The sequence below is a fragment of the Vipera ursinii genome (genome assembly GCF_947247035.1).
Source record: "Vipera ursinii genome assembly, chromosome: 1".
Classification (NCBI taxonomy): Eukaryota; Metazoa; Chordata; class Lepidosauria; order Squamata; family Viperidae; genus Vipera; species Vipera ursinii.
In genome coordinates this window covers 241,520,093-241,531,495 of record NC_139512.1, presented here as the reverse complement: position 1 = coordinate 241,531,495, position 11,403 = coordinate 241,520,093, and the positions used below count along the sequence as shown (strand labels likewise).

General features: G+C 40.7%; 1 protein-coding gene across 1 annotated transcript; it reads right to left on the bottom strand.

The window, feature by feature from the left end:
• Nucleotides 1–2,710: 2,710 nt before the first annotated feature.
• On the bottom strand, nt 2,711–10,862 carry LOC310649287 (uncharacterized protein C6orf163; the record flags this gene model as incomplete). The annotated part of the gene is made up of 5 exons (XM_083377597.1): nt 2,711–3,833; nt 4,564–4,766; nt 6,610–6,717; nt 8,360–8,454; nt 10,715–10,862. 5 exons carry the CDS (start codon nt 10,860–10,862, stop codon nt 3,413–3,415), a joined length of 975 nt encoding a protein of 324 aa, XP_083233723.1. The 3' UTR covers nt 2,711–3,412.
• Nucleotides 10,863–11,403: the final 541 nt, after the last annotated feature.

The window sequence follows — 11,403 nt, the reverse complement described above, 5'->3', positions numbered from 1 at the left end:
GATTTCTGATTTAGTAATCAAAAAAACATGCACAAATTTATAGCATGCCACTTCCAATTTCATGCCAAGATGTTTCTAACAATGTAGAGACTAAGACCATTTATTTTCTGCTTCCTCGTTCTTCTAACTGCCCACCTCCCAAATCCATGACACGTGCAATGCAGCAACTTTAACTTCCCACCTGAAAAATCAAAGAGGGAGCATTCAGATGATCTACAGGTGGGAAACTAAGGGTTATTTATTCACTTACAGAAGTTCTTTTTTTAAACCACTCTGACGAAACCACGATTCTCCCCCCACCTCAACAGGAAAGTCAGGCGGAATTACTTTCCACTCCCACCTTCTCCACGATCAATTGTTCCGTCGTTTCTATTCAGCAGGAGCTCCCCTCTTTCCAAAGAAGCGTGTTGATCCGTGAATCAGTCCTTCGTTTCCATGGAGACCGCAGACTCTAGCCAATGTCCTTTCATATAGCCCCGAATGAAAGGCGGGGCTAAACGAGTTCCTTCATGTCTTCTGTCTTTTCTCCGGGTTGTTGATGGCTGTTCTCTAAATCGGCATCTCAGCCGAATCCCCTCATATTTGGGGGATTAATCCTTAACCTTCCTGACCAATGGCCTGATTTTTATTCCAAGATACTTGTGTTCATTTCACACTTTGAGGGGAAAGACGGGCGGTTTCGTCATAAGCTGCAGACGGTACGCATTCCTAATATGCATTTAATAGACACGTGTCAGGTAGCTAAGGGGTGCGGTAAACGAGCTCCGTCAACTACACTGCGGGTGCGAAGATGCACAGCCGGTTCTTACATTTTAATGGTTATAAAGTGCTGTGGATACTGGAAATACCCCTCCAAATGACATTTGAGGTTGTGAACCTAACCACTTGGCAAGAGGACAAAGATTCTCTCGAGAGATCTCAAAGCAGAGGCACCATTTGAAACTTCGGAGGACTACTAGATGGCAGCGAAACTCTCTCCCTTCTTCGGGTCATCAGGCACTTGGTAGTATAGTTATTCTAGATCAGGGGTCTTCAAACTTGGCCCTTTTATGACTTGTGGACTTCAACTCCCAGAATTCCTCAGCCAGCAAAGCTGGCTGAGGAATTCTGGGAGTTGAAGTCCACAAGTCATAAAAGGGCCAAGTTTGAAAACCCCTGTTCTAGATCTTTTCCTAGGATACTTCCAGGTAAGTCATCACATTCTTATTTGTGGAATCCTAAATGGAAACTACTACTACTCCCCCTCCTCCTCCTCCTCTTCCTCTCCTCCCCGCCTCCCCCAAGAAAAGTTGCCTCGTGTGTGTTTGTGTGTGAGAGAGAGAGTCTGAATATATTTTAATAAGCAGTGCCAGCATTCTGCTCTCAGGGTGTGCCTCCCCCTTTTCTAACTAAATATTTGAAGCTGTTTTTCATTACCTATAATGTTCCTAGTTGGGTTTTTTTTTTGACAAGTCCCAAGTTCAGTCTGTGTTTCCACAACAAACTACCTTTAAAGCCTTTTAATCACATGCAGTTTAAATCGGGACCAATATTGGAAATTCGTCCATCCCGCTCACCAATTGCATCCATTCCTGGCAGCTGGAGGTACTGCTTATTGCCACTCATGACTTACTCATCTCTCTCAGTCAGACTTCTGCATCTGTGCTCAAAGTGACTATCCTTGAAGACTATCTGGAAGCTACAGTTGGTGTGGAATTCAACAGTGCAGGTAGACCTGGTCATACATCTACTTTACAAGCTGCACTGGCTCTATGGAGGCTTTTGAGTGCAATTCAAGGTGCTGGTTGTCACCTATAAAGCCCTTCGTGGCATGGGACTATGCTATTTATTTATGCAACCAATTGTCTCTGGCGGTTTCCCCGCCTCTCTTCTATATACCCTAACAAAGTGAGCATGTTCCAGATCCCTTCCTTGGAACAATCTCATTCAAAGAGATTTAGGAGGCGTGCCCTCTGGAATGCTTCTCCACCTCCCCTCCTTACTCAAATAATCCAGTAGTATTGAATCACTTTAACATACTCATGCAAAACTGCCCTAGAGTATGGCTCAAATATTACAGGTAGTGTTACTAGAGTGAGGCTCACTGCTGTACACAGAATATCCTTTTGTTGAAACGAGGACTAGCCCCCTTACTCAAAAAAAGGCTGACATCACTGCACGGGCTCAGCCTCAGGTCACATCCTAGATAGCTTTCATCACCTAAGACTTACCTGGATCCTAATACTATGACTTCTTATTAAATCATCTTATTGGCTATTTGACTTTTTGGATTTTTGACACTTTTTTAAAAGCTTCCTTCCTTTCATAAAATGGAGGCACTTTATACTTCCAGCAATCGTGGAAAAGAACTTTGTGGAGGTGGGTGTATGATAGGCTTTAGCATAGTGTTCTCCAGCAAAGTATTGATTACAACCAGATAACAAAGAATTTAATTTCTGCATTGCTGGAGGGGGGGGGGGGGAAGAGGAGAATTGAGAGACCATAAAAATGGATTTAACAATAGTATTGAGGCCTACTGGTTTCCCCTCTCCCCCCATGCTCTTCAAGCTGTACAGAATGTACGGTAGAAGGGTTAAAAGTAGGTTATGGACTAGGTAAGGTAATATTTTAAAAAAATCATATATTACAGAGATTATTATTTAACCCAATGAATCAGCAATTTAAATCTCACGTACAATACAGCAAGCTAAAGCAGTTATGAAAATGAGTGAAGCTGACGCTGCTCCCCAAAATGTACTATGCGTAAATTTGTTGTTAGCTGTGATCAGATTTCACATATTATTGAAACCATATGAACTTCCAATTGACAGTACTGATATTTGAAATATTGAAATCAGAATTTGTTGTACAGGTAGTCCTCGTCTCACAACCATTCATTTAGCGACTGTTCAAAGGTACGACAGCACTGACAAAAAGTGATATGACCATTTTTCACACTTATGACCCTTGCAGCATCCCTATGGCCATGTGATCAGAATTCAGACACTTGGCAACTGACTCATATTTATGACGGTTGTAGTGTCCCCAGGTCATGTGATCACCTTTTGCGACCTTCTGACAAGCAAAGTCAATGGGGAAGCCAGGTTCACTTAACAACCATGGTCGTAAAATGGGGCAAAACGCACTATGTGTCTTGCTTAACAACAGCAATTTAGGCTCAGTTGTGGTCGTTGAGGACTACCTTGATACACAAATGTCAGAACCACCCATATTTTAACCTTGAGCTAGGGACCTAATACTGCCGCATTGGTTTGTTCTTGGCCCACGAATAAAGAAGCATTTAAGTTCCCTTTCAGCCACATGTTCATTCTACAGAGGAATTCTTTCTTTCTTCCCAGCACCTGCGCATCCCCTTATGCCACATTGGCATCTCTGGAGCCAAGACACAACTCCCCAGAGATGGATACCGATCTTACTGTTCTACACCAGAGTCTCTGAATACAGATATTTTTCGGAATGGTAAGATGAAATCTGCTTGTCCTGGGGCAAGCTGGGGAAATGTGAGGTTAATGTACTTCTGAAAAGCTTCCCTGGTTTCTAATATTTCAGCTTCCAGGCTGTCTTTCCAGGTCGTCATACATTCCAGTTGCTGGCTCAGAGATAGGATTTCACTTTCTTTCCTGTTCACTTCAACGTTCACCTCTTCAAGCTGAGCCTCGCGAATATTTTCAGCAGTTTCAAGCAGTTTCCTAGTCTCTTCCTCATATTCCTTTTGAGAGACCATAAAGGCAGTTTCCAATTCATGTTTTTTCTCCCAGGCTAACCGTTGCAGGTTCTTCTGATAAATTTCATTAGCAATTACCCCAGCCTGGTGGATTTGCTCCAAAAATTTTCTGGATGAATGAAAGGGAAAAAAAAAATACCATCCGTTTAGAAATGATTTCCATCGCATGTGATTTTGAACTTAGGTTTATGTAGATTGCTTAATTCAATTATAAAATTATGTAGACAGTGAAAGGAAGAAAAAAGAGTAAACCCAGAGTGAAATCTGTGGAATAAGAAGATAACCTTGACAGAACTATACAATATACATCACCTAGGCAGCAGAGGGATGAGTGTGTGAAACTCATGAGTGTGTGTGTATATATGTGTAGGTGTGTACACATACATATACATACACACATATATACATACACATATATATATATATATATATATATATATATATATACATACACACACACACACAAAATAAAAGTGAGTTAATTCAATTTTTAAATAGGGATATATAGGCCCTATCATCTCAGATATGGTTTTTGCCAGCATAAAGAGGGACCTTTTTTAGCAGCATATTGTCCTTAAATGGGAAAAGAGAATAAAGCAAGAATGCTTTAACTAGCACGAGGTAATGGTCTCGTACATAATTATTTAAAATACTAGCAAAAGAATAGACTACATTTGTATGCGTAGCACAAAGGCCTACTACACTAAATCCTTCTACATTAGCCCAGAGCAGTTTGAGGAAGATTTCTTCCCTTCAGAAAATTCTAGATCAAATCCAATGCCTGATGAGAAGTCAGATTATTATTTTTTTAAAGGACATGGGATAGTTAAGCTCATTACTTTTCCTGTTTGGCACGAAGTACAGCTGCCTTGTGTCTCTCATCCTGCCTCCCTTCAGCCACAGCTGCCATTTTTTCCATAGCCAGCTGTAGCATCATCCGCTGAAGTTTGTGAGTGTTCCTTTGTTCAGCAGCTTCTGATTCTCTCTTCAGCTCCAGTTCCAAGTGCTGCAGCATTTCAGTCCTTGTTTTCTTCACAGTATTCTTTAGCAAAAATAAATAAAATCAGAAGAACAAACAAATTAGAACAAGAAAGGACTATAATTTCTTCCACCTGCTTAAAATAAGAGCCTGGAAAGAGTATGCCTGCAGAGGGAGGTTGAGGCTCTGAATCCTTTCCTCAGCTTCCCTGTGTGTAAAAAAACCTAGCGTGTTGTAGGGAAAAAATTAGAAGATTTAGACCACTATAATGTAGGGTGATGGGACGCGGTGGCTCAGTGGGTTAGGACGCTGAGCTTGTCGATCAGGTCGGCAGTTTGAATCCCGAGTGCCACATAGCAGAGTGAGCACCTGTTACTCGTCCAGCTTCTGCCAACCTAGCAGTTCGAAAGCACGTAAAAATGCAAGTAGAAAAATAGGGACCACTACGGTGGGAAGGTAACCGTGTTCCGTGCGCCTTTGGCGTCTAGTCATGCTGGCCACATGACCACGGAGAAGTCCTTGGACAAACGCTGGCTCTTTGGCTTTGAAACGGAGATGAGCACCGGCCCCTAGAGTTGGAAATGAGTAACATGCATGTGCGGGGAAACCTTTACCTTTACCTTAATGTAGGGTGATAGCAGATATGTGACCCTGATTTAGATCTGGAAAGATAATATCTTCTGTACTTTCTACCTGCTCATAACGATCTGGTACCTACTTTTACTTTCACAAATAAATAGAGTTCTGTACAGGTAGTCCTCAACTTATGACCACAACTGAACCCCAAATTTCATTTGCCAAGTGAAATACTTGTTACATTTGTTAGGTGAATTTTGCCCCGTTTTATGACTTTCCTTGCTACAATTGTTAAGTAAGTCGCTAATATAGTTGCTAATTTAGTAACATGGTTGTTGAATGAATCTGGATTCCCCGTTAACTTTGCTGGTTAGATGGTCACAAAAGATGATCATGTGACCCCAGAACACTGTAACTGTCATAAATATGAGTCAGTTGCCAAGTGCCAGAATTTTGATCACTTGATCTTGGAGATGCTGCAGTGGGTATAAGTGTTTAAAATGGTCATAAATCACTTTTTCCAATGCCATTGTAACTGTGAATGGTCACTAAATGAACTGCTGTAAGTCCAGTGCTACCTGTATAGAGAATGGACTTTTTTATTACCTTCTTTTCTCTGTCCCCTTGCCAATGTGTTCCCAAGGATTAGGCAACCCTTGGAAATGATATGAGATATGCATAAACTGTATGTAGAAGGGAGAGTCTCAAATCACCAGAAATCAGTTTCTTATTGTTGTGATTCAGGGTCAGCCTGTGGGTTCGGCAGTTGGGTCGGACGACTCAGAGGAGGAGGAGGGGGGTGTTGAAGACCTTGGTGAGGGGGTTGAAGATCTTGCTGATGAGAGCCCTCAGCCAGGCCCCTCCCACTTGGTCACCACGGAGACCCAGCTGTGTGAGCCTGACAGTGTGGATGAAGATGACCCACAGCTGGCCCTGTTCAAGGACGCCTGACGCAGGAGGCAGTCAATTAGGAGTAAACAGAGGAAGGCAATGGGGCTTCTCGAAAGGAGGCGGAGAGAAGCCACGCCCTGAACTCTATATAAGGGGAATGTGTGGGGAGGGCTGGTTTGCTGAAGGCAACCGCTTGGATAGTTCATGTTTCTTAAAGCTCCTGTTTCTTGGTTTGTCTTGTTCCGTTTGTTTTTGTGGTAATAAATTTGGCAGGCGTAATTCCAGCCTCTTGCCTTCTTGTAAAAGGGGTTGTCCCTGCCTTTTCTGCAGGGCCGGTAGCAGGCTGGTACAGAACACTTATGCTAATGATACGTCTACGTAAGTTCCAAAGCATTGTGTTATTTCATAGGGTGGATAGAAAAATAAAAGTACTACTGACTTCTAATGTTTCTTCATGTTTCTTTTTAAGTTCGTTAATATCTTTCTTGTGTATTGCTTCAGCATGATTGAGAGCTTCTTCTACTGCATCTTCTTTTGCTACTTCAGCCTACAAAACAGGCCACAAATAGAAGCAGTTGGTTAATACAACTGTGCTAAAGGCATCACACAGGACTGATCACATGGTACAATCTCAATTGCTAGGATGGCTCTTTAGCAACAGAGTTGCCCTCGTTCGTGGAATTGATTCTTCGCCCATTGTGTCCTCCCCAACCTGTTCCAGAAGGGTTGTTCAAGAAGGAAAAGCCTTATTGCCCAAGCAGAAGTCTAACCCCAGATTTAGTTACAGTAGTCCTTGACTTACAACCATTTGTTTAGTGAACGTTTGAAGTTACAACAGAACTGAGAAAACTGACTTATGGCCGGTGTTCACACTTGCAACCATTGCAACATCCCCATGGTCATGTGAACAAAATTCAGGCCCCTGGCAACTGGCATGTCATTTATGTTGGTTGCAGTGTCCTGGGGTTACGTGATTGCCATTTCTAATCTTCCCAGCCAGCTTCCAACAAATGTAGAAGCCAGATTTGCCTAATGACTGATGATTCACTTAACAACCGCAGTGATTCACTTAACAACTGTGGCACAAAAGGTCATAAAATGGGGCAAAACTCACTTAACAACTGCCTGGAAAAGCAATGGAAATTCTGGGCTCCATTCTGATTGTAAGTCAAGGACTATCTGTAATTCTTCCTAATTTTGAGAAGAACATAAAAGAATAGCCCTACGGAGCAGGCTTTTTTAAAAAAAAATCATTATTACTAATATTTGCATCCCTCTGTGCTTCAGCTAACTCCAGTGCTTCTTTTAAACTTAAAATGAAGGTAATACAATAAAATTCTACTTTGTGTACATTGAACACCCCAGACAATGTTCTAAAAAGTAAAAGTCATGGCCTAATTGGAAATGCAATTGAGAAGTTGGAACCTTAAGCATGAGGTCTAGATTTGAACTTTTATTGTCGCCCTTTGGGAAGAAATCCATAGGATATTTAAACCAAAGATTATTGGTTAAGGACAGATAGCATTTAGATTCTACCAAGGTTTTTTTTTGTAAAGGCAAAAACTATTATAAAAAAGATCACCACATTAAAAAAGAAAAGATGTTGAACTCTGGGAAGAGTGCAGAGAAGAGCAACAAAGATGATTAGTGGACTGGAGGCTAAAACATATAAGGAACGGTTGCTGGAATTGGGTATGTTTAATTTAATGAAGAGAAGGACGAGGGGGTACATGATAGCAGTGTTTCAATATCTCAGGGGCTGCCACAAAGAAGAGGGAGTCAAGCTATTCTCCAAAGCACTTGAGGGCAGAACAAGAAGCAATGGATGGAAACTAGTCAAGGAGAGAAGCAACCTAGAACTAAGGAGAAATTTCCTGACAGTGAGAATAATTAACCAACGGAACAGTTGCCTTCAGAAGTTGTGGGTGGACCATCACTGGAGGCTTTTAAAAAGAAACTGAACAACCACTTATTTAAAACGGTATGCTTGTGTAGAGGGTTGGACTAGAAGACCTCCAAAGTCCCTTCCAACTGTGTTATTATTAAACAACATTAAGACAAATCTATACCTGATTTATACCAGTACTGCTGATATACCTATGACATCTATTAACATGCATCACAAGGGAAATCTGCATTACATCGTAAACATTAGGTTTATATTTAACATCACAGAAGAATAGTTTTACCTGAAGCAAGAGTTTAGTTTGCATTTTTTCTATTCGTTTTTGTATTTCCTGTTCTCTTTGGTCTACATCTTCTTGCTTAAGGTCTGCTCCGATCTCTATATAAAGTAATAGAATTGAAGGCAGCATATATTATATATGGATTATTTGCTCACACATGCCATTAAATAAAAGTTTAATTTAAAAGCATTAAACCATTACCATCATTTTGTGAAGACTAGTGTGCCCAATCAAAGGTGCCATGCTTATATTAATTAAACGTATAAGAAAAGTTGTCAATGTTAAGCTGCCATTCTCTGATTAGGCTTGATAAGAATTTAAACCAATAACTTTGGCAGAGATGGAAATAGAAATAGCCCTTAGACTTATATACTGTTCCATAGTGCTTTACAGCAGAGGTCCTCAACCTTTTGGGCACCAGGGACCGGTTTCATGGAAAAAGGTTTTTTCGCAGACCAGAGTGTGTGTGGTTTTGTGTGCTGCCTGCATCTTGCGAATGGGGCTTTGCTTATGCAGACTGGTTGCTGGCATGCCACAGCCTGGTACCAGTCCGCAGCCTGGGGGTTGGGGACCCCTGCTTTACAGCACTCTCTGAGCGGTTTACAGTCAGCATATTGCCTCAAACAATCTGGGTCCTCATTATACAGACCTCAGAAGGATGGAATGCTGAGTCAATCTTGAGCCAGTCAGGATCGAACTCCTGGCAGTGGGCTGAGATAGCCTGCAATGTTGCATTCTAACCACTGTGCCACCACAGGTCATAAATCCCCTATCTCTACCCTAAATATTCCACATTTCAACTTGTCTCAACAGATTGCGTGACAAAGGCAAGATCGATCCCTACAGTTATTTATGATGTACCATTGGATGCTGTTCCATCTATGCTGATGAAGGGACCTGGTAGAGATCTACAGCAGGGGTGCCCAGCCTTGGCAGCTTTAAGACTTGTGGACTTCAACTTCTCCATTTGGCTGGAATTCTGGGAGTTCACAAGTCTTAAAATTGCTCAGGTTGGACACTTAGGATCTACAGTTTTATGCAGGTAACTCCAATATCTAAGCAGGCATTCTACCCTGGTGGACAACCAGCACTAGAAGTATCGAGCTTGCTCTAGTTTTCTTTCCAAAGTGATCAGAAGATCACACAGGTCAGAAATAATTAATAATCATGCGATGCAATGATTATACCATAGAAATTGGGCATAAATAAGCACACTAATTATAGCACTAATTTTGTCATGGGTGGGTTGAAGGGGCAACATTAATAATCTGTAATTGCAAAATCCAAGCATTAGGCATATTGTGTAATACTACAGTAAGCCAGGCCAAGTCTTTTACTGATCTTAAAAGTTTTTCTATTCAAAGCCAAAGAAAGCCACTGCTTCCTTTGCCAGATTAAATCTGTGTTCTCTGAAAGACTCAACACAAAAGCATCACATTTACAGATTAAGCCATACTTTGCTTAACCATGGTTTGTTGGAAAAAGTGTAGCTGTCCATATTCGCATACATGTTAAGTCATAAACTAGGAGGTATGAATCACCATAGCTGGATTCACACAATTTATCTAATCTAAATTAAACGAAACATGAAAGTTTAATATGTTTGAACCCAGTCTCTCTCACTGATCCCAGCGATAGTTGCCTCTTCCATCAACGTATTAATTATAAAGAAATTTAAAATATATATTCAAAGTCCATTAAAGCAATATTTAATAATTTAAGCAGGTCCTTGAGTTGAAGAAGAGCCTTGGTGGAGCAGTGGGCTAATGCCTCCTTAAGTAACACCAGCTGCCTGCAATTAGTGCAGGTTCGCATCCCACCAGGCTCAAGGTTGACTCAGCCTTCCATCCTTCCGAGGTAGGTAAAATGAGGACCCAGATTGTTGGGGGCAATAAGCTGACTTTGTAATAATGCCGCTTGGGGGGGGGGCGAAAGCTCTAATAAGCAGGCATATACATAGAATAAAGGCTACTGCTAAGCACATTGATTTGTGCTTTAAAATTGTAAGCCACCCTGAGTCTTCGGAGAAGGGCGGGATATAAATGGGATTAAAAAAAAGAATCCTATTTTCCATATTATGGACCATTGGACCATTAAATTATTCAAAAGCACAGAATGATGTTGTCTGCACTTAGATACAAGTAACAAATTCATAAATCTCCATACATTTTGTTTTCCTCCTTTATGGTATCAAGTAGAAAGATATCTTCCCTTAATGATATTTGCAGCCTTTTTGCCTATTTTTTTCTCCCATTTTATTGTTAATATGAATAACATTGTCCACGTTCTTGTATGCAGATTCTTTAGAACATGTCGAATATATGAATCATCATAGGTTATTGAGGAGAATTAACTTACCCAATATATCTTTGTGTGTATAATACCGAGTTTTATAAGGTTTATATTCCCTAATCCGGTCAAAGGTCTCTGGTGTAGGAGGCGGTGGAATTAGTTTTGAACAAACAGCACAGCAAACAAATGTATCAAAATCTGGATTTCTAATCATGATTGCATGAGATCTTTTTCCTCCTTTGAAGAGAATCAAGTAACTTATTCAGATGCAGATACAAAAGCTTAATTCTTCCATTCAAAGCTGAATTATATTTGGTGTTCCTTTGAGTTTGTGCACGTCAGTGGAATAAATAAGGTGGCTTCAGCATTGTATGGCAAGATGGTCAGTGGAAGAAAGAGAAAAGGACCACCATTATATGGCAAGATGTATCCACCTGCTTCTTCAGCTCTTTATTAAGAAACTCTGGAAGTTACATTGCCATGACTGTGTCTGAGGCCATGAGTTAAATCCCACCTAGTAACTGTTGCTAGGCAAAGTAAGTTTTGCTCATAAAAGCATTTGAGGCATCAATTAATATTACTTAGCATCTTGGGATATTTTTATAATTGATAAAAGTTTTCATTTGCTTTTCTAAAACAATACACATGAATTATTGCAGTATTTACTATCCAAATATTTAAACCAAAAACTTAAAATACCACTAAATGGAAATATGCAGGGAAGCTCAAAACACTGAAGTAACTCATGGAAATAT